Source organism: Dermacentor andersoni, chromosome 6 (assembly GCF_023375885.2).
Source record: "Dermacentor andersoni chromosome 6, qqDerAnde1_hic_scaffold, whole genome shotgun sequence".
Taxonomy (NCBI): domain Eukaryota; kingdom Metazoa; phylum Arthropoda; class Arachnida; order Ixodida; family Ixodidae; genus Dermacentor; species Dermacentor andersoni.
The window spans coordinates 25,419,911-25,447,421 of record NC_092819.1 but is presented as its reverse complement, the minus strand read 5'-3'; the positions used below and the strand labels follow the sequence as shown (position 1 = coordinate 25,447,421).

At 43.0% G+C, this 27,511-nt stretch overlaps 3 protein-coding genes across 5 annotated transcripts in view; 2 read left to right on the top strand and 1 right to left on the bottom strand.

Annotated features, from left to right (window-relative positions):
- Nucleotides 1–27,511, top strand: part of RpL24 (ribosomal protein L24) — a 493,457-nt gene that overhangs the window by 6,008 nt on the left and 459,938 nt on the right. The window lies entirely within an intron of this gene.
- On the top strand, nt 9–8,027 carry LOC126521728 (TIP41-like protein). The gene is made up of 7 exons (XM_050170469.3): nt 9–486; nt 938–1,117; nt 1,922–2,021; nt 3,197–3,328; nt 5,121–5,216; nt 6,172–6,234; nt 7,794–8,027. Exons 1-7 carry the CDS (start codon nt 329–331, stop codon nt 7,884–7,886), a joined length of 822 nt encoding a protein of 273 aa, XP_050026426.1. The 5' UTR covers nt 9–328; the 3' UTR covers nt 7,887–8,027.
- On the bottom strand, nt 7,486–27,479 carry LOC126521696 (uncharacterized). Of its 3 annotated transcripts, none has more exons than XM_050170430.3 (11): nt 26,626–27,479; nt 26,330–26,436; nt 20,482–20,703; nt 19,508–19,782; nt 18,220–18,489; nt 16,801–17,028; nt 15,052–15,201; nt 14,445–14,654; nt 12,646–12,797; nt 10,640–10,835; nt 7,486–7,882 (listed from the first exon to the last, which is right to left on the bottom strand). In XM_050170430.3, exons 1-10 carry the CDS (start codon nt 26,860–26,862, stop codon nt 10,668–10,670), a joined length of 2,019 nt encoding a protein of 672 aa, XP_050026387.1. In that variant the 5' UTR covers nt 26,863–27,479; the 3' UTR covers nt 7,486–7,882; nt 10,640–10,667. The 3 variants fall into 3 exon arrangements, with proteins under 3 accessions (XP_050026387.1, XP_054921937.1, XP_054921938.1); XM_055065962.2 differs by having other exon boundaries at nt 7,486–7,878; nt 26,626–26,877; XM_055065963.2 differs by lacking the exons at nt 7,486–7,882; nt 10,640–10,835; nt 12,646–12,797 and having other exon boundaries at nt 14,462–14,654; nt 14,990–15,201; nt 26,626–26,880.

Here is a 27,511-nt window from a genome sequence, read left to right as displayed (position 1 = left end):
GAGACCGAAAATCAGCGTCGGCTGTTCGGAGGCTCTCTTTTTGAGTTTTGTCACCCTAAACACGCGTGGACATTTCTAAAAGAATGCAAAAACGTGTGCTTTGCAGTTAACTATATTACAATATCAAAGAGTCACCTCATTCTATGATAGTTTTAGCCGTGAAGCTTTGACAAGCCCAGAAAAAGAGGTGTTGCCGGTCGCCTGGTGCTATTGACGGCCCGCGGTAACTGCAGCGCGCAATCAAAAGGAAAGCGCAAGGATGCAACTAGTCAGGTGACGCCGTGTTGTTGTAACAGGGTGTTCATTCAGAACGGCAGCGAAAAAAGAAATGTGCGGCGGCACTGAAGAGCACTTCGCCTTCGGCCCATGGAAAGTGACGGGCCGCTCCAGCCACATCCTTCAATCACAGTGCCCGACGCCAAGCGTGTGCAAAAGTGCCCCGTCCGATGGGACCGGTGAAAACCGGCAAATCTGCTTTTTCTGCAGGTAAAGGAAAGCACAATGCAGAGTGCACCTTGAAACAGTTTTGCAATCTCCGATCGTGTATGCATACGATAAGACAAGAAAATGCTAGAATATATGTCAAGAGAATCTCGCAAAGCTTCGACGGCCTATTGTTGCATACTTCTTAGTCCACATTCCCTCCAAATTTGGCATCGGTGAGCCAAGAGCTACATCAGTGCTTTTAGATGCTGCAGAGATTTAGCCCAGAGTAAATACACACATGAGCAAACCGCAGTAATGTTTCACGTTTTCAACTGCAACCGAATGATCTCACCTGTTCAAGCAGGGTGGACCGAACTAGAGCTGCTTGACAACGACACGAACCAATACTCCTGCGTATTTTACTGTGCTGCCTGTTCTAATTTTATTTGTCACTTAGCAAAACGTGGATCAATGACACCCTTACAGTAATATAATCTTTTGTTTGCTGCAGATTTATTGAAGAATTGAAGCTGCCAACTTATCCAGACATGACCTTCGCTAATAACATTCTCCGTCTAGAGCACACTGGTGGGTTTGGGATAGAGTTCACCTGCATCGACGCACTGCGCTGTCTCAGCAGTGACAACTACATCCCCAGAGTGGCTGCAGCCCAAGCATGGCAGGAGGCAAGGTGGGACTACGTTCACATTTACCCTGTGCCAATCCACCTGTTTGTATTATGACTTATGTGTGTTATCTGTTTCTTGCTTGTATGTCACATCTGTGTGTGTAGCCCTTTACTAGAGGCAACTCTAGTGCTAGTGTTTACGGGAGCTGAAAGTACGGCAGTTCAGCCAGCATGGGAATCTATACTTTGTCCTTCTAACTTCAAGTGGCCTTGTAAGTTTGTAAATCACTCATTTTTGACAAAATGTTACGTTATAAATGTAATCAATTTCAATGATTATGCATGTGCACATGAATTTAGTGCCTTTGTGCATTTAGAAAACTATGTTTGCTGAAAAACCTGCGAGTAAGTAATGCTACAAGAACGTCTGAACCCACAAGTGCACGTTTATAGCTGAATTCACTTGAAGGGATGGATTGCCGGTTTTGTCTGCGGTTGGGCATGCCATACTATAATGCCAGTGAATCACACCTCGCATAAGCAATACGTCGATGAACTGCTTGTGGTGTGATTTGTTGCTGCACAGCAACCCTGCACTTGTCTGTGAATTCATTAAATGATCCAGCCTGTCGTATGAATCCAGCTGATTAGGCTAGTTAAATTAGCCTACTCCATTTCGTTCTATGAATTGCACCCTCCAGGCATTAGGCATGGCTCGGGATATTGTGATACTTAATTCCCAGCTACACATGCTGTGCAGCTTGACGGCTCTAGCATTATGTTTCCAGTTTTATTTGCCATACATTTCTGTGTGTCACTGTTGCCTGTTTCTCACTTTTGGACTTCCCTTTGGCTTTGCTATCGTAGGCCACTTGCCAACTATTCCAAAGAGAACGAAGCACATTTTGATTGGACTTTCACCACTGACTACAAGGGCACGCTTTTTGGCAAGGACAAAACTATTGTGGTAGGTCAAGAAGCACAACTTGTCACTCAAGATGTGCACAGTAACAGCTTTGTTTTTTTTTTCCTCTCTCTCTATAACTTGTAATCAACAGGTATCATCCACACTTTGTGTAAGTCGGCACATTGATTTATCGTATGGACTCGTGCAACATGATTACTTTTATTTAATGTATCTTGCAAAAATTCCAGTTGTCGATACTTGGCTGTGTAAAAAAAAATTGAGAAAAATGTGAGTTCAAGATTTTTCAAGAGAGTTAATGTGTTTGTCTTGCAAAATGAGACTTTGCATGAATGCTAGCTACAAGAGATAACTTAGCTTAACTTCTACCCATGCACTGAAAAAGCTGAGGTGCATGACCAGAAGGCATGAAACAGCAACAAAGGACTATGTTTGCTGCTTGGCATTGGCATGTCCGATGCGAGTTTGTTGCTTGCTGCACAGGAAGATGGTGCAAGTGCAGGTTTTGCATGGGTACAATATGAAATTATTTTTTACCTTTTTAGTATGGTTAATGCGCATAAGTGAACCTATTACACAGGTTGATACAGTAATAGCTTGTAAACCTCTAATATATATATATATATATATATATATATATATATATATATATATATATATATATATATATATATATATATAGAGAGAGAGAGAGAGAGAGAGAGAGAGAGAGATACACACAGGTTAAGAAGTTATAGTACATAAGCCTTGAATAAGCCGAGTTTCCTTAGAACCAAATTGAGCAGCTTTTAAATGATGATGAATTGTCAACCCTACCTTAGTAGGGTGCACTTCCGAGCTACAAAGTATTCAGGTAACTACTATCCTTCTTTTCTTCCAAAAATTTGTGCTTGTACACGTGCAAACGCTGTTGAAATTATGCTGTTGCCTAAGGGGTGGGACATTTGCCTCACAACTGTTGCACCTGCAGCTCGACAAGACGTAAAGGCTTTTGAAAAAAAGAAAGCTTATATGAGCACAGTAGTCGTCAAGAAAAATTTTGAATATTATACGCAGCTTTTGGCATTTGTGTGCTGAACAACAACATTTTCGCTCGTACCAGCGGTGCAGGATTCAAACAATACTTACGTAGATGCAGCTTTAGCATGGAATCGCTGGTGTTTAATCGCGTTTAGTGCAAGTAAATGCACATCACAATTTTTTTTTCTTTCTTTTAGGTTAAAGAGACTGAGGAGCACATTGACCTGGAAAAGCTCAAGAAACGAGACCAGATCCTTTTCTACCAGGATGTCTGTCTCTATGAGGATGAACTTGCCGACCACGGAGTAGCGCAGTGTTCTGTAAAAATGGTAAGTTTATGCCTTTGAGCACCGCAAGCACAGCAAAAATTGTGTAGTGAATAGACAATATGTGATACCTGCGACCTAAACAGGGTCAGTTTTAAACAAGGTCAGGCTAGAACTCCAATGTAGGTGCCAACAGGCAGGCTGGCGACATCATTCCTGTCACTCTAGATTCCCCACACCATCCAAACTTTCAAAACGCCTGCCTCAGCTAGTGGGAATGTAGCCAACTTGGATAGGTTGATGTGTGGGAAAGCCTAGTTGTGGAATTTCGCATATTGTCCGTTGGTGTAGGGACACGCAGCCAAGTAGTTGTCAGCTTGCGTGCAGTGCAACTTCATAAATGTTATGAAATCTCTCTAAGAGGTGTATCGTCACTCCACAGATTTGCACACTATCGAACAATTGACTTTTCAAGCTGTATTACATAAAGACCAAATCTTGAATATCCATATTTATTTTTTCTATGCTCTGTGCATTTCGTGCATTGCAAGTGCTTTTGTTACCTCTGGTTACTTCAAGACACCTCAGTTACAAGTTACCACAAGTCTGTATGCATGACTCATGCCATTGTGTTCTTGCATTGTCACTATGCTTTTCTTGTCCAGATTAGGTGTAAAGCAATGCCTCATGTTTTGTTTCTTGTTTTCTTTCTCTTTAGGGGGGGGGGGGGTGCACATGGGTCTTATAGACAAAAAATTCACTAAAAAATAGATTTTTCATTTCTGTTATTTTTCAAATCCCCATATCAGTGTGTACCTGCTTGCGGAGAACTAGCTTGAAATGACATGTTGTTGAGGAATAAAACACTGTATGTGTCTTATTAAATGCTCACTTCTGCCCATGAAAGTGCTAAAATGACCCATTTTGTACCATACGCCATTCCAAAGCCATCTATTATAGCCAGGCCACCTCAGTCTTATTTGAAAGAGCACCTTTCCAGCTTGCTTTCCTGCCAAAAATGCATCACCAATACTCCTACAGAAGAAAGCTACCTGGTTTTCTGGCATGAAGTGTACTTTTGCACTCGTTTTAATTTTTCTACATTTTCCTCACATTGTGATTTTTGCAAGTCTAAGATTTTGGGAGTTTTAACTTAAGAATTTATAACTCCAGCTAAAATACAGATAAAAACATTAAAATGCAAACTTGCACTCATTCAACATTTAGGAACATGTATTCTTAATTATAGCTCTCTTGATGCATTACATTTTTTGCAAGTTGCATCCCGAACTTATACAAAATAATTGTAACCTTTTTTTTTTTGCATGACTTTAAAAAAAAGCTAATTGCATATTTGTAATCAGCACACAATACTTAATATTTCCTGAAAATGTCCGCCCTTAAAGGAACAGTTGGACCTTTGTACACTTTCAAAAAAGACGTGTAGCTCATCAGAATCATGTTATTTTTCTCCAAATATCAAGTTTGTCTGTTTGTGTAATCTTAAGTGCAGACACTGCATGCTACAGAGAGTAAATAAAATATATAGAAGCACAAAACACAGATGGAGAAATTTTAGACTTAGTGCGATTTATCATCTGCTCATTTATGCCAGTCATTCATCAGCTGTGGAAAAAAAGAAAGAAAGCTTGCGTGTTTTGGTGAAAACTACGGTTAAACAGTGAGAGTAGTGGCAGTGCATTTCGCTAAAGATGGTAAGGCTTGAACATCACGAATGACAATACCCACTGTCATCACTGTTTTTTAAAGCACAGCTTTACTATCGGGGCACAGTCGTGGCATCTGCAGTTAGCCGAGTGCTAAACCTGATAACTGTGCTTCTTGCTTTGTACAGCGCATCATGAAAAACAGCTTCTTTGTGTTGCTGCGCTACTTCCTGCGAGTCGACAATGTGCTCATCCGCATCAACGACACCCGTTTCTACCATGAGGTACGAATGAGCAGTCCAGCAAATGCTGTACACTTGCTGAACATAACCTCCCTTGTTTGTACATCTTTCTCTGAACCCACGCTATGGAACCGTATGAAAAAGGAGTAGGAGATAACAAGAAAGTGACGTGACAAACATGAACTTGCAACTTTTAATTTGATAAACTGTGGAATATTTCGTAGCTATAGAACATTAAAAATACAAGCATAACAAGCAAAACAAACAACAAACTTAAAAAGAGTAGGCCACGACCCATGCATTATTTGATATAGACCTGTAAAAAACTATTCGTAACCTGGTCTTCAAAAAAATACCATTAGTGTGCTGGTGCTCCTCTGGACGAGGTAATGCAGATAAACAGTTATAAGTTTGCACTTGTCTTCTCTTTCTAATGTGATTAGCATTCCTAGGATACTTCATGCACTTTCTGCGGTCTACCTACCTACCTGTGTCTGTTTCCCCATGAACTTGGGTTCTGGGTAGTCCATGGCGTAATGGGTAGTGCATTGGGCTGCTGCACCGAGAGAACTGGGTTCAGAGCCAACCGTCAGACCAACTTTGTTCACTGGGTTTGTGCCGCTCTTTAATGACAAAAAAGGTCCTTCAAAATTTATTTGGTGCTGGGTGGAATCGAGCCCGCATATTATATATTTTAGATGCTTTATGAATATATATTCACAAATGCGCCAGGCGCGACTAATAGCAGTGCTGCTAGTTAGCATATGTCCAGTATGAAGCATGAGAGAGAAGCCTTGTTTTGGCATTGGCAGTACGGTGTTTCGCTACATTGCTAATCGCATTAACATTGAGATTCATCTTTAGATGGGTTCTACCAGAATTTTTTTTTACATCCTTATCCTTTTTGTACGCTTACAGAGTGAAGGTTCAAAGCACTGTTCAGCAGCGTACTGTGTAAGCATTGTGCACTGCTAACAATGATGCCATATCTTTGCAGGCAGGCTGGAATTATGTGCTGCGGGAGTACACCAGTCGGGAATGCGAGGCATCTCAGCTCGACGTGAGTTGGAGATTTCTTTCCTTCCAACTTGAATTGTTCTAAATGCTGCAGTAGCATAAACGCAAGACAGATCAGGTTTGACTGATTGTTTGCGGAGGTTTGTCGAAGAAAAAAAACTACATAATGGGAAAGTGGCTTGTGATTAGTAACAGATACATTAGTTTTTCTAAGTGCACACGCACAAAGATATATACAGATAAATCTCGATATAATGAAGTCGGTAAGATTGGGCAATTTGTTTTGTTAGGTCGACATTTTATTATACAAGTACAGTCGCCGATGGATTTTTCTTACACAGAAGGAGCCACAAAATTTTCCAAATTATCGGTTATATGCCATTTTGACGATATCTTCACATCAGCCGAAGCAAAGCCAGCCACGCTTTTGTGTCCACTCTGCCCCGAGGCAGATAGCATCGCCTGCAGTGGAATGACACTATCGTGGAAAGTGCCGACAGTGGGGGCGAATACTCCATTTGCCTCTCGCTTCAATAGGTCTCCGAAACTCGAGATTGCACAATCTCCAGTATTAAACGCACAGAAAGACAGCGAACCTGATGCCACGCCATCTCGGCACGCCCACTCTTTGCACTTGTGGCAGATTACATATAAACAGGGTGCACGGGCTGCGTATGAGCTCAGCTTCGCTGATGGCCCCGTGCTGCCGCAGCCGTGCTAGAAATGGAGACGTGCGCCAACCTGCCCCTACTTTCTCTCCCTCCCCCCTCGCGCACTTGATCGCATTACTGCAAGCTCACTCTGCTCCCCACTTTCTCCTTCCTCATACGGGAAGACAGCGCTCATCAAGCCACCATCCTCTCGGCTAAGCAAGTAAATTGGTAAACAGTCAACTGGCAGTGTCTGGACATTGCCAGAATCACCAGCACCACAAGGAGCTGGTGCAGAAATTTGTGAACAGCCTGGGCACGTCGGTTGGTGTCCCATTTTTGTTCCTTCATCTTGGTTCATCACTTTAATGGTGCCACAAAGTCGGCAGTGAACTTAGCACGCAGCACAGCTCAGTGATTGGCATGTGAAACGTCATCCCATGACTGGCAGGACATTCTTGTCGGTTGACATAACTACTTAGCTCTTTTGTACAAGGACACAATTCAAGCAGGGAGAAGCTGTTTGAATGAAGATATGTGCATAGCATGCATTGTCCCCCACTTTCCCCACCTTTTATAGTTTCCTGTTGCAGTCCTGATCATCTGGTACGCCTCATGCAGAAATTTACGAAACACTTGTCAGATAAAGTAAAAAACTGTTTATTTAGAGAAATTTTATACAGCTGTACATAATGGGGACCCAAACGAACTCCTTCACTCTCGCACACCTTGCAAACCTAGGGTCATTTATCAAGGCACAACATCTGAAATTCTTCAAAAAACACAAACTAAGTTCAAATTGTCAGTTGTTCCACAAGCATGTTTGCTGACGTGTTTTTACTGAAGCACACATTAGTAGTGCCAATTACCATTGCACCAGCAGATGTTGTATTCTACGCTGGCATGCACACATGGCATGTGTTCCTAGTGACCTTATCACACTTCTTTGCAGGTGCCAATTGCAGTGCTGACGGATCCCGCTGCCCTGTGTGAGCACGTTCCGGTACGCAAGACACTGAGGGAGTGTCTGCAGCTGCCTGGCTGAAACACAAGAGAGAGAAAGACTGGTTCTTGCATTGTTGAGTGGTGCTGACTTAACTGAACTGTTCCAATGCAACTGACCACTGATGTCCATTTGCTTTACATGCCGATTTCATTGTGCATAAAAGTGGGTTTGTTCACGGAATGTCTCTTCTGCCTTGTTAACTATGTATGCTGCACTGCCTATGTGTGACATGACTGTTAGCACACTGATGCCAGAAAAACTACCTCAATCAAGTCCTGAGATATACATGTTCATGTGTCTTGTTATAAAACAGTGACCTATGCAAGTTAGAGATCTTACAACAGTCGATCTAAACAAAATTACGTGACACAAGTGATGTAGACCATAAACAGCTGCACTGTGTTTTTGGCTGCTTAAAAGATTACCCAAGCTTTCAGTTTCAGCAGAAAATATTAATTTAGTGAACCATCCTGTAATATGGCAAATGAAATTGTAAATTGTTCAGCTGTACAAGTACAAATATGCGCACATACACTTTTGTCTTTTTATCAATAACTCTGAAGGCTCATAAAATAGTATTACTAGCACTTGGCTCTAAACCTTTCACATCTTGTTTTTGTGCATCACAGCCATGTTTCGAGTTCATATGTTCATCTACTTCAAAAATCGAAGCTACATTTTCTCTAGGGAACAAGAAACAAAATTTTAGAATGGACACGTAGTAGGCAACTGCTCGACGATCTTTAAAACAAAATACGGAATGTCACAGATCGCACAAATGTGTACTATTGCACATCTTGTTTGGAACAAGACACTTGCAGAAAGTGCACGAAAAGTAGAACAAAAAAAGTATTGTGTGGGCTGGTACTGCCATCTATGTCGCCCTCCTTTCCTTATTTATGGCATCCGAGCCTTGGCTTTGGAAAATGCTGCCGTGTGAGGTTGGTCATGCTCAGGGAAATATAGATGTATGTACGGCCAGGGCCGTTACCAAGGAGAGGGTTAAATGCTAACTGCAACAAATTTTTTGACTGCGTAAAAATCTTAGTTCAAACGAGTCCTGAATTGTCTCTCGGACTTGGTGAAGAAACATTCTGTGTAAGCATACGCTGCTATGAACGTTTCAGCCAAGTTTTGCAGTTGTGCGCAGCACATGGAGCTCGCAAACAAAGTGCAAGGTCACCTTTCTCTCAAATGCTCTCTATTCAACAAAAGCCTGCTCCTCACTCTTGATGCTTTATTTCGTAATTTAGCAGATCTGCATAAGCGGCTGCTATTAGCCAATAGCTGACATCAACAAAGAAGGATGTTTAGATTGGCGCGCTTGTTCCTGCTGTTACTGTGTATATTTATTGACAAAGTTTGATAAACAGGCCGAAATAAATGAAATTCTGCTTTAAAATTTCAATAATAATTACGTGCTTCCAGAAGAAGCCAACTATTGTCTGCTCAAGCTCAGCTGGCACGCACTCGAGCCCTGTCGTGCACGAAGCAAATTCTGCACATACGCACTACAGTTGCATGTACCTGCGGTCTGCTACGTAATGTAGATACCGCGTCTGCCGCGGGCTGCCGCAATGAGTCCACTGGCTGAAGGCACTGTGGCTCGCTGAGGACAACTGCGTTTGGCACGTCGTAGGCACCAAAACAGGAAGTAGTGGTGTGTACATCAACATCCAAAATCAAATTTGAACTGCGAACCACGATGACGTTCAGTAGGCATAGTGTTGTGGGCATACCCCGTTCTGCCATAGCCTTCGCAGTACAAGGCATTGAAAAAAGAGCGGAAGCACTGTGAAGGGCATGTTTGATTGCCAATAACTCCGCTTCTGCCGAACACATTCAAGTATTTCTGCGGCAAGGTATTTCTGAAATGGCCTATTTTAACTACAAATTTATTTCTCCACTTCGGTAAAAGGTGGTTTAGGGCCCCTTTAAGATTATGCAGATATGAAAGAGCCTTCATGAAAAATTCGACTTACGAAATGCATGCGGTAGCATCATGAAAAGCTTGCAAAAATAGCCGTTATTGATACTAAAACTGAAAAAAAAATTTAATAATAAGCAGCCATTACTACTCTCTAAAAGTGACGCTTGACCTAACAAGCGATTTCTTATCATGGCCTTCTGCAATCTGCACTGCTGTGTAGCGTAGATACCGCAGCCACTGTGGGGTGTCACAACAAGCCCTCTCACCACTAGACACTTTGAATGCCGCATACTCTGATTGGTCTGTGTACTTCTCCAGGCGTGGCAACGTGAGCCAGCTCGAGCCCGCGGCACACTGAAAAATCACGGATGCGATGTGCTGGGAGTTAAGTCATAGCGACACCACCAGGTACACGCATCGTTTGCTTCGGTGCAGTTTAAATGTTGCTAAAAAAATATATATATAAATTACCATCTCTCTGGCTTTGCCAAGATTGGTTCAGTGGTATTATACTACTCATTTATAACAAATTTAGCCAAAGTGAAATTTCATTGCAGTTGGGATCTGATACCCCCGAAATTATTGCTGTGGAGATATACTGTTTGAAACAACTTAATATATGTCATTGCATGTATATGTCAAAATATATATGTTTATAGTTCTTTATGCCAACAACGTGCTTGATCCACGTGCGAAGGTGAGGAAATATTTCAATGTGGTCACCCCTGTTCTCGCTGAACCCCTCCCGTACATAATTCATGGGTATCGCCCTCTGTAGAACTTTGCCGACAGTATTTCATGTGTCTCCTATTAGAAGCTGTGTACAGCATGTTTTTCTTTATCAAGGGGACCATAGACGCACCTGTTGCAAGACCACCAAGACCACGCATCTAAGCAACAGGAAAAGCCATCCCCAGGCGTGTCCTCCAAGCATTGTATGCTTCCAAGGTGTTCCCCGTGGAAAGCAGACGCTCAACTTCTCGACAAGCCGCCTCAACTCTCTCCCCGACTTTCACGTCGGGCATGGCTCTGGTGTCATCGTGATCTTTCACCATGTCCTGGACACAAAATAAATACACAGTCCCACTTAGCAATCTGAGAAATTGTGTCTGTTTCAATAAACAATGTGATCACAGCCTTGTTGCAGAATTTATCACACTACAGTTTTGAAATAGGGCTGCTTTTAGATCTTGGCTTTGTGTCATCTTGCTTCCAGTAAACCTTGTATTCTTTTCTTACAGTTCTCTAGCATAAAATCAAGGTTTAGCTAATTTATTTATTACCTTAAAGGCGAAAAGGCCTTACATAGGATGAAAAAGTAAATGCAAATACAACACTTATTTTTCCAGATAAGAATTTCTTCACTGTATATATAAAGAATGTTTTGGTCAAACAACACTGTGAAACATCTGACTCAGAATCGCTGCTGCAGCTTTCGCATGTATCCATTTAAACATATCCATTACATGCAACGTAAGCAGGCAAAGTCGGCAGAAAGGGTAGAACAGTGCAGTGAATCCAGTCATGTTATGAATGCATGTGCCTAAACTTATTCATATTGTGGAGTGACATAGTATTTAGGAACGTCAAGCTTTATCAAAGAACTAGAAGCACAAACTTCTGCCATTGAGTAGTGCCATTAAATTCACCACTGCATCTTGGTTTGTTAAATATGGATATGGTTTTATTAGCATTGTAAGACCAAGTTCCAGCACATGAATGCATGAAGTTCCTATCCAAGAATGCCATCATTTTTTGTTGCATTTCATTGCATTTGTGGTTTGGCACTAGGTATTGCAAAGCAGCGAGTCCCACTGTTTCTCAGCCACTTTTAATGGAAGGTACAATATTTCACAAGTACATAATGCTGAAAAGACTTTTAAGGTAATTTTTATGTCCTAAAAGTCCAAAGTTGAGTTAAGTTTGTGCAATGTCCTCTGTAGCCTGTCTAAAGGACTTCAAGTGTTCATTTCAGAAGGCCATTATAGATACTACCATATTTTCTGAAATCTATGCTTTGCCTTCTCCTCAGAGTTAGGACAACCTCCAAGAATTGTAGGCTAACGTAACCAATCTGTATCTTTTAAATGTGGGCTGTTAGCGTGCTAGTAAAATGAAATGCTGAAACTTTTATTTGTCCACTTATTTATTTATGGACTGACATAACTATATCTTCACAGCATCGCAGACAGGCTCAAGAGAACAGGACAACTTGTTAATGAAGAATACTAACGGCAACAGAAGGAGCAGGACTGGTGGTAGCACAAGGCTCTTGTGAAATGGCAGTATCGGTACGGGTGAGCAACTTTCAATAAAAAATGTGTGCCAATACTAATTTCATCTGGGTAACCATCATTATTTTTTCTCATCCAAAATGATTTTGAACCACTTGATGTTTCTTATGCAGAGCACAGCGTTGACTGAATATGGGGCTGCTGCCTTGTATGCTTCAAATGTCACAGGTGCTTATTCAGTGTTTTCGCTGGTCTCCAGCGGCACTGTTCAAGTAAAATTCTAGTCCTTTTCAAAAAATGTTTAGTGCAAAAAGACAACAGAAAAGCACACAAGGACAGAGCTGACTCGCAATTGAATATTTATTGCACAAAATGCAAACACCAAATGGAAATGCGCATGTGCAAAAGCAAATAAGACGCGAAAGGCACGGCAAGTGAATAAAGACTCGCGAGTCAGAGCTATCCATGCGTGCTTCTTGGTAGTCCGTCTTTTTGCACAGAAAATTATCTTCGAAATTCACAGAAATTCACTTCGATGTAAGCACCCTCTCCCGCTATGGTCATCTTGACACACATTCACGCACAAGCAAAGAAAAATAAAGAGAGAAGGAAAGAGGTGATTCTGAAGTCTTACAAGCATGCGTAGCATTATCTCTGCTCTCAATGCTGGCCACCAATGGCTCCCGGGCAGCTCCAACTCTAATGACAAGACACCCTGACCTACAGGTTGCAGGTGAGCAGGCCATGCCTGGAGTCCGAGGCACTCGGTAAACCGGGTCGCTCCTCCTACGAATTCCAAAAATAGGGTTTTTCGTATATCAAAGTTAACCACTTCATCCCAAAATGAAAAGATAAATACTAATAATAACAATTAAAAAAGCACCATTGAACATACATTTTTAACTAGACATGTGGCTTTGCTCTAGGCTTCCAGACTGCACTGTGACTGAAAAATTAAAAACTCTGCACCACATATCACATTTCTAACACTCGCAATAGCTCCTATTGTGCATCGACACTGGCCATTTCTCTACTACTTAGGACATATGTAGTAATATAAATTAGGATCTGCTGAACTTCAATGAGAATGAACAGATGACTCATGTTAACTCTCAAGCATGACAATTATCATATATAACAATATTTTCAATACATTCTTTTTCTTTTCCATATGATAGTTTTTCTCTTTTGTGAGCATGGTGCCCTATTTTTCAACCTTACTGCTCATAATCCCAGAAAGCAGTAACTCCCTTGCTTAACTCCCTAACCACTGACAGCTGCGGTTTGTGTTTGAAATTTTGACGCAAGAATGTTTAGAAAATTGCTAGGCTGACTCTCTCATCAATTAGAATGTCATGTAGTTCTTTCCTATGACAAACAATTAAGTGTTAGCTATTAACAACTGTTATTAATTATTATTGTTATTATTAATCTGTTGAAGTATACGATGTCACTGCAAGCTAGTGCAGGACCCTCAAGGTGCTGTCACCACCGATATTACATTAGTTTTTTTTTTCTTTTTTATGCGAAAGTTCACCGAGCGAAAAAGTCGGTGTCTGACATCTGGACAAGCAAAAGACAGCACCTAAATTCCCATTGGCCGCAGCGGCACGACACGAGCGCACCTTGAAGCAAAGCAGGCAAAAGAGAACACCTGACGCCATGCTAGCACGCCAGATGTTGCGTGAGGGGAAAGGGCGTCGCCACAACACCCCGTCACCCTCGCTCTCAGAAGCCTGTGTTATCCGTGCAAGCTCTCGCCTGCACTCTAACTGCACCCCAGTAAGGCCAAATCAAAACACGCCAAGCCAAAGCCTCCAAGATAGCAGGCCCGCACACTCTGCTTTATGATGTCATGCTACTTGGACCAAAATTTCCATTGCCAAGCCCAGCATGACAAAACTGGTTAAGTCAACATCACCGCAGCTTACTAGGAAGCGTCCCCATTAGATTCTATGACAGCGGGCAAGGTAGCATGACGTCACGGATCCATGTGCACCAACCTTGTGCTATCTAAAAGGCGTTGGCCAAGCATCTCAATGCGCTCGCTTACCCGTGGGGAGTTCATAACCCGAAGAACTGCTCAGTGGCATTCAATTGGACATTAATGCTTTCACATTCACGACTTAGAAGAAGTGCTTAGGTATCCTCAACTTTTTTTTTATTGCGTTTCTTTATGTTTATCCAAGCCTCCTTTCACAGTACGAGTGGCCATTTTGTTGCTCCAGAAGTGTAATTTACTGATACAGTTTAGCCTAACTGTTATCTTTAGTGTCACATTAATGTTAATTAGAAGATCATCTACTCAAAATGAAATAGTACCTCCACACAAATCATAAAAGCAATTTACACAACACAATGTGGTTCAAGAGCTGCTTTGAGGTAAACAATACTGAGAGAGATGGACTGAATGTTGAAGGTATCCATGCTAACCAGAGCCACTGGAAACCAAGTGGCTTGCCACAGTGAGCACAGCTGTCTTTTGAGCTGGCCCCTCCTTGAGGCAGTTCTGCGATGGAAGCACTATCATCTTGAGCAGAGTTAGCACAGGCTTTCCCGTGGTTTTCCTAGATGGCAGCACCAATGCCATGATGGCCACTGCAGCAGTATTGCACTTGAAACGTATATGCAGGGGCCCTCCTCCTGAAAAGTGAAAGAATGCAGTCAACTGAGAGCACAACTTCTGCAGTAAAGTTGACCGGAAGATTAGCCTCATCCTGGCTTTCTTCAGACAGCTGAATTTACTTTTTCTTATTTTTTCATAAGAGCGCCACTTTAGTTTATTTCGTACACTGGATCACAAACAACAACTTCTTAAAAGCCAGCTGTAATTTCTTTAACACTTTCTCTGCAGCAGCAAAAAAACTCCACCTTTAAGCAGCTTAATATACTGCCTGCTTTTTCTAGGAATGCTAGCCAAAGCAGCTAGAATACTAGTCTATTGGTGTTTTGAATGAAAAGAAACAATCTGCAACAACCTGCATACAGCAAACTGTTCTGCAACTCTTCTGCAACACAATGAAGCACAGTGAAGGACCACCTGTAGCTGGAGAAGCAGCGGCAGACCGGCAAATGGTGCGATCGCCGACATCAAAGCTGGCAACGTGAATCCAGTTGGAGGCTGCAGAATCCGAAAAAGTGGCGACCAAGCGACCATCTTGGATGTCACGTTCAGCAGTGACTGGTATTGCTGAAACATAAAACAGAAACTAAAGTCACGAACTTTGCTGGGTTATAAATGTTCTCCTGGGTCCTGAGTGGATTGCTACGATTACTCATGTTTGCAAACAAACTAAAAAAAAAAGTTACCTTAGTGAAGAGGCAACTAAGCAGATCATTCACCATAATCAGGAGTGACAAGTGATGCAGACAGTTCTGTTACATGCCAGTAGTGCATGCTTTCTGAGCGAATTCACAGTACACATTCAAGGTCTAAGGAATTAGCTACATGCACATGCACAAGCCAGCATTATGCAAGTTCACCTGTTATCAACAGCTAAAGTTTATAGTTTTTACGCGCCCTCATACCTGGATGTATTAAAGTTGATCACTAACGTTAATCAATGCGGCTTAATGTAGCATCAGTATTTATTACTTCACATTTTGCTGACACTGTAATAAATCTTTCATTTCATACCAAACTAATCATTATGTGATCTGAGATGTTCAAGTGATTCTGCTTATAGTAAAGTTTGTCAAACAGCAAGCATTACCCCAAGCCCGAGATAATTTAGATATACAATGCAGCCATGTGCCAGCAATCAGTAAAGTAACCATACTCCTGAGGAAAAAAAAGTGGAATGACCATGTGACATTGACTGATAGGCATCAAACTTAATTTATATTAATTATAATTCAAAACATTAGCTGCCCGAACTTATTTATTTTTGTTAACTGCATTTATTTATTTTACTAGGTATTTAAGTTCAGTTTATTATTTTTGAATTTAGGCTGCAATCTGGGTCTGTTCCCCCAGGATGTTCTTCTTTCAGCAACAGCTATTAGCCAGATGGGCAGGCATAGTTTTAGAGTATCTTGCTCTGGTTTGACAAAGGTATTTTTTTTAGAGGAAAGAAGGGTGTGGCATTTTTTTGTGTGTGTGTGTGTAAGTACATATCCTTGACCTTGTCCCTACTCTACAGTTGTACTTACATATCCTGAACCCCTTATCAGTACTTGCCTGTCCTTAACGTGAATGGTTAAGCCAGTTTGTCAAGAAATGAAAACACATAAAGATATACATAAAACTCCACAGTTCTGACCACAGTTGCCATTTTGACTGCTAGTAACTACTATTATTACTGACGCCATTTACAGCAGCAGTAGCATGTTAGGTATGAAGAAGGCAGTAGATTAGAGTTCCAAGTTCCAAGCAGTCTATCAATAATTACACAATACTATCTCATTGAACAACAACCAAGAAGTCCCATACGTAGCTTTTATTTTTCTGACTGTGTAGTGCTGTCCACGCAGGTGCACGCATTCATCTCCTTTCTCTCTCTCTCATCTTTCTATCCACCCGTTGACCTAGTCTACCTATTAGACTGTACATTTCAGCAGCTGGTAAAGTGCTGACTGGGTGGACTGCGGTATGATCGAGGAGGAGGCAGGTGCCCAAAGCCTCCTCCTTGAACATACCCCAGTACAGCCAGTCATTGGTGGCCAAAATGGACAGTCCACTAAGCAGACACTTACAACATAACCTTCAGATACATTTCTGGTTAAGATCCCTGCGTTCTCTCTCTTCGCACCATCCACAGCTTTCGACTCTTCCTCCTTGTGCACTCACCGCGATGCTGCAGCTGTCGCAGCTGCTGCAAAGCCGCCTGGACAAACAGCAGCTCATTTTTGGCTTGGATGACTGGGTGCGGATGCAGACCCTGAAGTGAAAGGTGTCGTGGAGGCAGGGGCGATACCAAACGCACGCCTCCGCATCCGTCCAGAATCAGGAGCCCAGCGTCATCTTGGCTCAGCTCACTTTCGCTTGTGGTTGCTTTACCATGCAGCTTGGTCAAGACTGTAGGCAGTACAATGCACAAAGAGCATCAAAACAAAGGCAAGCAAAGATCTAAACCCCAGGCAGAAAAGAAGTTGGCTTCACCCCAAGGCACATCTATGGTTTCGTTTAGAATTTGTACGAACAGCTCTCGTCATATGTGAACCATAGGTGTACATTTCATTTGCTTTACATACCAAGACTGACACCACTGCTGCCGGAAATCTTGCATTGGTCTGTCTCCTCTGACCGTGCTTTCAAAGAAAGCAGAGTCGCTTGCCAAACTTCTAACCTTGTCCTGTGTTCCTACTCTAAACCAAAAAATTATGCTTGCTGCCTGCCATTCAGTGCTGGCCAAAGATTGTTAGCTAGAAACTTCATACTAAATACAAAAGGTCATTAAGAAAAAAAAAAACATTTCTGGTATGTTGTCAGCAGGCAGCGTTCGTCAATAATGGGTTAAGTGAGCAGTTCACTCAGAAAACTGCTGTTAATGTTTATGTCGGTTCAATAGCTTGCAGCTGTAAAATAAATGCATTAATTTAGTATTAAGCTACAGTATGAAATACTGTACAAGAAAGGGGCACAATCCATGATCTATGTCAATTACATTGCTTTTCCTCCACTGACTTTTTATGGACATCGGAAGGGTGCTTGATATTTGGATGTGCTGTCTCATGCTTGTTCTGAGTGTGCAGTGCGATTTCTTTTGTCTTGCATATCCTTATTGTGCCTCTAGTAAACTTTCACTTCTGAATCTGCTTTGCACTGTCTACCTTTCGTGTTATAGAATGTTCTTCTCCATCAACATTCAACCTCGACTCAATAAAGTTGACAGAATTGCCCTTCAACTAGAGTAATTACTGCCTTTAATGACACACCATGGTGATTCCCGAGTGAAAATCTTGTACAATTGGGTGCTCCTGATGTATGCAGTGGAGTGAAGGCAGACTTCTCAATTGCAACTCATCAAATAAATCCCCGAGAAGCATAACTAAAGCACAGTGTCCTCTTCAATCAAAGGGCGGCATTGTGCTTCACTTGGTGAAGTCAAAAAAATAGTTTTTCAAACCAAAGCTTAAATACAGTGCACCTGTTCCTTCGTTCATTGTCTTTTGCACATTGGTTCAGCAAACGTGCATTCATTCATGCCTTGCTTCGCACCATTCAACTAGTCATGCAATACAGACTCACTCCCACACTTTGCCTCACCAGAGGATCCAAGGCTCTGAATTGACACAGCCTTTCCCAGAAGCAGCGGTCCTGCTTTGACCTGGAGGAAAGGAGACCCCTGTGGGGACTGCTGCCCGATGACCAAGTGTGCCTCCCAGGGGATTCCCTTGTGCAGCCAATGGATAAGAGGTCCAGTCAGGCAGAGGTCATGTGCTTCTTCAAGAATGTTAGGTGCCCAGGCCTCCAGCCAAGTTCCACTGCAGCTGCTCAGTACTTTGCCTCTGGTGCCAATGACGAGCACCTCGCAGTCTGCCGGGAAGAAGAGAAGCACTCATTATGTGCATCATTAAATGAATTACCACAGAAAAATAAATGCAGACAGATGCAATACTATAGCCAAGCAAATTCTGCTCGAGAGATGTGTAGCACCACTACACAAACTGGGCACTCTGAGAACAAAGACAATTGACAATGTGCTCGCACGGTGAACGTTTCAACTTTGTGCTCGCTGGTCGCAAGCCATTCGTGCTTTTTTCATCACTATGTATGTCATGGGCATTGGCGCATGCACATGTACGCAGACAGAGCACATAGTCACTTGAAAATAAACCTCTAAAAAATTACAGACGAGTACATTCTGGTGGAACCACTTGATGACCACACTGACACTGACATGCTTCAGATTGCTTATGAGTAGGGGCAGCATCAGTCATCATTCAAACGAAGATGAAGTGTGAATGCTGAAACTTGGATTAGGTAGTCACATGCAATATGACCTGCAACACTGGTGCCCATGGGTGAAGGGATTCCCAAGACATTACAGCTGCACAGAAACAGGGTACGTTCCAGACCTAAATACAGCTTGAATTTATTAAATGGTATTTATTAAACCGCTATTTCGTATGTCAGAGCCACTGCACAGCCCTGGAGCTCCCTTGACCACGAACAAGGGTGTTGCAAGTCATATTGCACATGACTGTACATGGTTTCCTTGCAGCAGTCTCATAAAATGCACAAGCTGCATGTGCCTGCGCAGGTTTTCAAAACTGGTTTTGTCATGCTTAGCTTAGCAACATTCTTTGCAGAAAAAAAAAACAGCTCTACAAATAGAAATAAAAAGAAGAAAACGAAAAGCGTACATACAGTCACCAAAACTGTAAGTTTTCATTTATTCAGCCAATCAGCATGTTCTGCTGGGGGCAGGTCAAGTGAAGATCAAAGTAAATGTAAAGTAAAGATCCAAGTCTCCTTCAACTAAATCTGTATGAGGCCTTATGGGCGGGCTATTGCAGACAAATTGAGCTATTGGCCTTGGCTAAATGCTCACCCTTGTTCCCGAGATGGTCAGGCTGCCAGCAGGAGATGGCAGCCACTGGCTGGCCCAAGTCACACACCAGACGGGCCCTGCATTGTTCATAAGGCTGGACGGCATGCAGCAGAATGCTTAGGACACGGCCATCTGGCAATCCCACGAGTAGTACGCTGGAACCTGGCTCCTCTACATCTGTCAACTGATCAAGGAGGTCGCTTTGCCTCATACCCAGAAGCTGTGAAAGAGGCTTTGACAGAATGAGCGAGCTTCCAGGTGTCGAACAGTTGTACCTGCAATAAAAGATGACCTCGCCATGACCACAATCCCACTCTAGTTTCTGCAAACTATCACTGTTCGCAGAAATCATATCAGTTTGAGTGATCATTGATCAGAAACCAGTTAGCAGAATCAATGACTGTAATGAGTAGCAAAGAGCAGTCATGCAGAGTGAAAAGCTTGGGGGCACTTTCCTGTGCAATAAGTTGTGCCACTTTATGAAATTCTGAAAGGAACCGAATAAGCTTAGATAAAAGCTTAGGAAGCAGCACAGAAAACACTAATTCTCGAGTAAGCTACTAATTTTTCTCAAATATCAATGCACACACACACACAACTGCATTCATTCGCTACCGGAGTGTAAGTGCCGCAAATGAAAATCAAACCAATATTTCATTGTTTAGCAGTAGAATTCCGTACCATAGCCTCTCCAATCTTTATATAATTCATAGCCAGTTGCGTCAAAATGCATGGAAGCCAATGGTCTGCTGTAGAAGTACCACCTCTCCATACAGCAGTGCCACCTGAGATGTGCTAGCCTCCTCGTTAGGTTGGATGGCAGTGTGACCACCTCAGAAGATGGTCACGGGTTTGATCACCGGACCAGGACAAATTTTTCTACGACCGTGAAACCTGAGCAATCCACGAGGGTTTTCTCTGAAACTTATTTCTACTCTCAAGTGGATGACAATTTGTCCCTTTCATGTGCTCACCTCGCATGGTGCCGACTTCCCAGAAGCCTGGCACACCATAGCACAGGGCCTGCATCCCGCGAAGATGGAAGATGCTGTGGTTGGCACGTGACGCGGCCCACAGACGGCCCCTTGCCATTGACAAGCAGCTCCCAAGAGCCTGGACGCACGGTGTACGCAGCCACGAGGCCACCCCATGGAAGGCCACAAGCCGAGCACGGCCCTGGCAGAAAGTGCCTGGTACTACGGTATGCACATAAAAAAAATAGAATTAGCCAGTGCAATTTTTAAACCGTATGTCTCGTACACCTGGCTATGTTGTTGTTTCGCAGCATTAGTAATCCAGTGACTTCCAAATGGGCCCAATGCAGATTGACATACCGAGTGCCATCAGAAGCAACTGGCATTTAACTTTAATTCCAATACGAATTCCAACAGAACTATGTATGGCCTGCTACTATAACTTACGAGACCAGAAATATCAACAAGCCCTATCACGCTGTATGTACGAAAAAAAAAAATTTTAATTCCGGGGTTTTACACGCCAAAACCACGATTCAATTATGAGGCACGCCATAGTGGGGGACTCCGGATTAATTTTGACCATCTGGGATTCGTCAATGTGCACCTAGATTTAAGCACACAAGCATTTTTTGCATTTCACACACCCATAAAAATCAGGCCGCCGCGGCTGGGATTGAACTGGCGACCTACGCTCAACAGCAGAATGCTACAGCCACTAAGCTACCGCAGCAGGTCTGTATACGCAGAAATACAAATAATTTTGAAACTGGTGTGCAGCTAATATTAAATTACCTAGAGACTAATATTTACCCAATGCGAATTCCCAGTTTATTGACGCGAAACTATTAAACAATCGTACTACACTAATGTAAACTCCTATCAAACTAATAAGTACCTTATACATCAAATATTAAAACTATTTAGACTAATACAATTTTCACAAGGGATACATTTTTTTGTAGTTGTTCTAGTTCATATGCTCACCATTGCATGTAAGTGTCAAGAACTTAATGGCGAGGCAAAAGAAAGCCAGTCGACATGCAATAAGTTCAGGTGCGAATCTTGTCTTGTTCTTGCTATTTTAAAGGTCTTGGCAAGAATAGGAGAAAAAGGCATATGTTGATGATGGATTGCTCTGCTGAAACTGCAGGTACTCTATGCCTTGCACAATTTAAAAAAAAGAAAATTTAGACAAAAGGTATGGAGAAAGCTTTAGCGATGATGAAGTATGTGCAGTAGAGCAGAATGTGAAGTTGTAACCAGTTGTCAGTATTGGCAAATGTGAGATAGCTAAGTCACTCCTTCGTGGTGTGTGTGTGCTTCAGATGAGTCTCGGGGACAAATTGCTATGATCCCTGTGGATCTCTAGAGATGGTTTCAACCGTAAACTTTTTATTGTGTAACCAAAGGAATTGACAGACCACCTGGTAACAGGACAGATATTTATCGAAGTTCGGGAACCTGTTAGTCTTCAAATAGTGACAGGCTAAACTGGTGATTCAAGAGCACGCACACTCGTGGCCTAGCTACCTGATGATAGCGACAGGGTTTTGATGGCAATGATAGTGGTCCACTGCTCTGCTCATATGTTCACGTTTGACATTCTGCACGTTCAACCAAGAGTTGTCTATTTGGGTGGTCGATTCATAAGAATGATTACAAGCACAGCATGCAAAACGCCGGAGGCGGAGTTGAACAAACACTGCTTTTACAATGAAACATAAATGCCACATTGGGCAAAAAGATATAATGCAGAATTACATGTATTTTTTATTATTACTTGCTTCACACTTTGCACCTGCTGCTGAAGAAAATAAAAGGAAGAGGGGGCAGCTGTGGCCTCATCAAGCTGTCTGGTACAGCTTTTATTTCTGCAGCCTTGCTGTCTGTAAATAACAGATGGGAAATAAACAATCTGAATTTGAACTTGAATGCATGATCATAAATTCTGAACTGGCAGTGAAAATGTGCAAAAAAGAAACAAAGCCCTCCCACCACCCCTCTTTTTCCTGTCATACAGATGTCTCTCCACACCAGTTGCTTACATAAGTAAGAAAGGCCATTGTGTTGCATTTCTTACTGCACAGTCCAAATATACACATTTTACTTGGCCTTCTGCTACAGGTACACATTCTTATGCTAGTTCTGCTCCCATGGCTTTTACGTCCCATTCACACATGAAATTTTGTTACCATATCCTGTTTCTTTAGGATATATAACTTTCTTTCTGCTGCTCCTTTCATTTTGATATTTGTTTTACTGCCTTTGATAAAACAAGAAAAGCTACGTACCTTTTTTTATCCCCTTCTTTTCCACCTCTATTTCTTCTGCAGCAACTGTGGTGTACATCTATAATCTGTCAAGTCTTATTAATATCAATAGGCAGCAAGTGCATGTATCTATTATTATCTGCTCTATGTTTATGTTTTATTTGTCTAGCTTTTCCTTTTTTGATGCAAAAGCATCAAATGGCCTATTGGGCGAAAAATCTGCCGCCTGTACCAGCGAAACAGCACCTAAATTCCCATTGGCTGTGATGCCACATCACGAGTGCACCTCGACAGCATGGGCGAAACAGTATTGCATGACGGGAGAGGGCATCGCTGCAATGCAGTGTCATCAGTGCACTTCGACGGAGAGGATACAGCGACATGACGCCCTAGGCCAAGACGGGTTGTCGTCAGCAAGGAAGCCATGTGACGCACGCGTGTAGGTGTCGCCGTCTTGCTCTCGGAAGCCAGCGCGTGGTCAGTATCTCTCTCACCCATACTGGGCTTAGCTGCTGCGCGTGCCTGCCGGCCTTGGTGGCCACTGCTGCTTCCTTAGTCTCTGTCGTGCAGGATGTCAGTGGCATGGGGTGTTGACGCAGCAGGCTGCTGCTGTTTGCTGACTTAGGCAGCACATACCGCTATGGTACATTACTTGCAGAGCAAAACTTAACGAACCGCTCGGTGGCATTCAATTGGACATTAATGTTTTCATAAAATGTGCTCAGGTGTTCTCGGATATTTTCTCTTTTTTGTCACTGTTCCTGTATTCATTTAGATATCCACATAGTAACCAGAAGAACTGTGTATAGCTTTGATCGAGCATGCTGAATCAAGCAGCGCAGACACCATTACTAGGTATTCCATTGTCAAGACAAAGCAGAGACTATACAACTCCACATTATAAGAATGTACTGGCCGCATTAAATTGAAAGATGAATGATTGCACATCATGAAGAAGCAGTAACAAAAAGCTGCCTCCAGAAAGTCTCTCCCTGCTAAATCAAAGACCACCATTTACTTACATAAATTTTATGGAGAGCTCAGAGGTGTCCATAAGAGAGAGAAATGTAGAGGAATGAGCATTGAACTCGAATAAATGTTCTAGGAAATATCAAAGGTGTGGGCACTTTACTGTAAAAGCTTGGCATTGATGAGTTAACTTGCCAAGGGTGACAATACAATCAATTTTAACTGGTTTTATGTTTGGTCTACCTTAAATCATGGCGGGAAGGTGTGTAGAAGAGACAAACACTCCACCTTCAAGCAGCCCTTCAATAACACTGGCCGGCTAAATGCATAAAAGGAACAACATATAATGAAATGTTAGTATACCACTTATTTTATATAAATGTGCACAAAGATAATTAGCATGTAGGAGAATTGTTTACTTTGTTATTTGTCAGTAGAAGTAAGCAAGCAAGAATATTCTTTAAAAAAGAAATTATGGGGTTTTACGTGCCAAAACCACTTTCTGATTATGAGGCACGCCACAGTGGAGGACTCCGGAAATTCTGACCACCTGGGGTTCTTTAACGTGCACCTAAATCTAAGTACATAGGTGTTTTCGCATTTCGCCCCCATCGAAATGCGGCTGCTGTGGCCGGGATTAAGAATTCTTGAATATCATTACGCTTCAGGAATCCCATCAAGATGAGGTTTAACTATGGCAGGTGCAACTTATCTATTCGTCACACGAAGCACTACTTTCACATCACGCATATTCTTTTTCACACAGGTTTGCATGCTGGTGCACCAGTGTTGTTTTCAGGATCAGCCAACCAGCACTGATAAGAAAATAATTGATCGATTGATCAGCTGAGTTGGTTCATAATTAATCAATGCAGCAGTAACGAGAGAGGCTATAGTGGAGTGCTCTAAACAAACCCAAATCTCAGAACACTCTTGTTTTTGCATTCCGCCTATATCATCAAACTGCAGAAATAAACAGAAACAAAGAAATGTTGCAGGGTAAGTCACCCATTGTAACAAGTTATTGTTGATAAAAAATAAGCGGCAGTCATATCTCTCCTGGCTTGGTACAAACTACAGGTCAGCCATTGCAAAAGTTGGCTGCGAAGGAAATAAGACAACATCTCAACACACACACACATTTCTAGTTTCGAAACAAGACAACAAGTAGGACAATTTGTTATCATTCAAACGAGGGCAATGCCCATGTTCAACTAATTAAACCAATACTGAATTAAAATGAAACAATAAAAATAAAAGAATCTGAATTATTTCTACCCTATAGAGAATTTTAAAAGCAAACTGAATTGTTGCATAAGATGCAAAGGAAAACTATGAGTGTGCACACTTGGTATGCAGGCTCTACTGAACTATTTATCTTGAATAACAAACTGGCCAACAAATGCCCTCTAAGGCACGGGAGAATATATTGATGCAAATGCAGAAAGACACGCACTTGACATTTTCCTACGATTGCTGTGCATGTAGCTTTGACATTATAAATTCCTAGTCCACTTGCTCGGTCGATTGGTAAACAATGCCCCACCTAATAAAGCTAAGTTTGACCTGCGACAAAATAAAGGAACTGAAGTTCGAGTCTTGCAGACCTCGTTCAATAGCAAAGAATGCCGAGTTACATCAGCCCTCCCGCTAAGTATAACACGGAAAAAGAAAAGCTGAATACCGCTCAACGACCTTGGCAGCTGCACCTGCTCAGATGGAACCCACTATGAGAGCTCACAAGCAAACACAGACATAAAAGAAAACGCTGGAAGTAACAATAGAAAATCACATGACAAATCGTTTCAATGTCGGCCAGGCGCCACCTATCAATAATTCCTTTTTCCACTTGACCTTTCGTCCTGTTCAATTACGTTTTACGTGTTATTTCGGCTTTGGTTGTGCCTTTACGGAAATTGAGAAACCTCTAAAGCAGACGAGCGTTTACCTCACGACAACGGCGCTGCGCAGAGAAGCCGGCTTGCCAGGCGGGATAAGCACGCGTAAACAATTAAAGCAATAACAACCCGATGACTTTCAGAATGATCAAGGCGCCTAAGTGCGTTCGGTTTCCGCAATTTCAAACACGCGGAAATCCGTGACGGTGCCATTTCCACATACATATAAATTAGCATCGTCGCAGTCTCCAAGTGCCGCAAACGCAAGCCGGCACTTCACAATGTCAAGGTCATTACAACTGCCGCGTGAACACTTTCTGTTAAACGTTTAATGTTCACCGAAAATATCAGCGGAGATTCTAAGCTCTACAAACTGTAACTGTAGGCCACTTCGCCTTACATATGAACGAGGAAGTAGAATGATACTACATGCATACGTATATACGCTACGTGTGAAGCGTCAGTGAGACGGAAAAGTTTACTACAAGCAATAAAAAATCGCGAATCGTCGAGCGCTCGCTCATTCCACGAACACATACATAGAACGCGCCTGGCATGCGCGGTACAGCCGCAGCTACTGCTGCTGCAATGTCAACACAGCCGGGCCGGCCAATCCGGCGAGAGTTATTTCTTGCTCGGCGCTGTGTCGCAATCGCTTGCGCTCTTCTGCTGCGTCCGTTGGTCGTGAAACTCGGGCCGCTGACTTACCTCACTTCGCCTAGTGGTACAGTCCACACGCCTTGTGCAGTCAAGGCCAAGAAAGCGTCGTTCGCACGGACGATTTCCCGCAGTCCCGACTTGCAATGCAGCTCGCTCTGTGCGGGTCATTTGTTGCGATGAGAATAAGCTCGCAGTGGCTCGAAATTCAGCTTCAGATATTACATCAAACGGCGGCAGGAGGCCGTTTAGCCGCTTTAGCGTTCACTTGGGCGGCTTAAACCCATACAGCGGTAACTTATCAAGACAGATACGCTTTCTGCAAAGCCGTCACACGTACTACTCACCTGAAAAGTAAATTTGTGAGCGCGCTGCTGAACAGGTGGGGCACGTTTTGAAAGTCGTACTTTATAAACGGTTACAGCAGATCGGTTCAACCTAAACTTACACACCGTTAAGACCTCTCCCAACTGAAACACGCGTACCCTATCATCGGGCGACGTGCAGGCGTAACGCGCCAAATAGATGGACGCAGCAGCTCTTGCATCATCGGTGCCTGCACGTGCGCGCAGCCGCGCCGCCATTAAAACACCTCGATGGCGCTTAGACCATCCCAGCAATCGCGCGCGCGCCTAAGCACAAGGCCATCGCTTGCGAAACTCGCTCTCGCACACTGCGCACTACACGCGGACTCCTCGTGGCTCGCTGTTTCAGCGAGCCGCGCTTTTCTGGTAAGCCAGAAATAAGAGGGGAAATAGCGGTTGATGGTTATTCCCAGCCGGCGCGAAAGGTCAGATACGTTTAGCGAGAAGGCGCAGGTTCGCATGGCATGTTCGCGGAGTCCAAAAAATAGTCGGAATTCACGAAGCTCGCGAATTTGCGCAACAAATGGTAGCCATGCGACGGGGCTGTCAAAATTACAGCGCAGTTAAAACAGGTTACAGGCTTTCTCGAGCTCATTCACATGCGCGTGCGAGCTTTCCTCAAGATTATGACGCGCACGCTCAGTAGCAACAGGTTGCCTCGTGCGACGTGGCGGCGATCATGAATTCTGCGCGCGGCGGCAGCCTCGACATGCGCGCAGGAAGAGCCTTATCGAGGCGTTGTCACGGCGAGGCCGTGATCTCGGCCGACGGTTCGACGGCCCGTTGACAGCAGCGGCGGCCATGGACCGCGCGGCAGCCGTTCCGATCGACGTCAGCGGTTTGCGTCATGCGCCGCCCACGCAGTCCG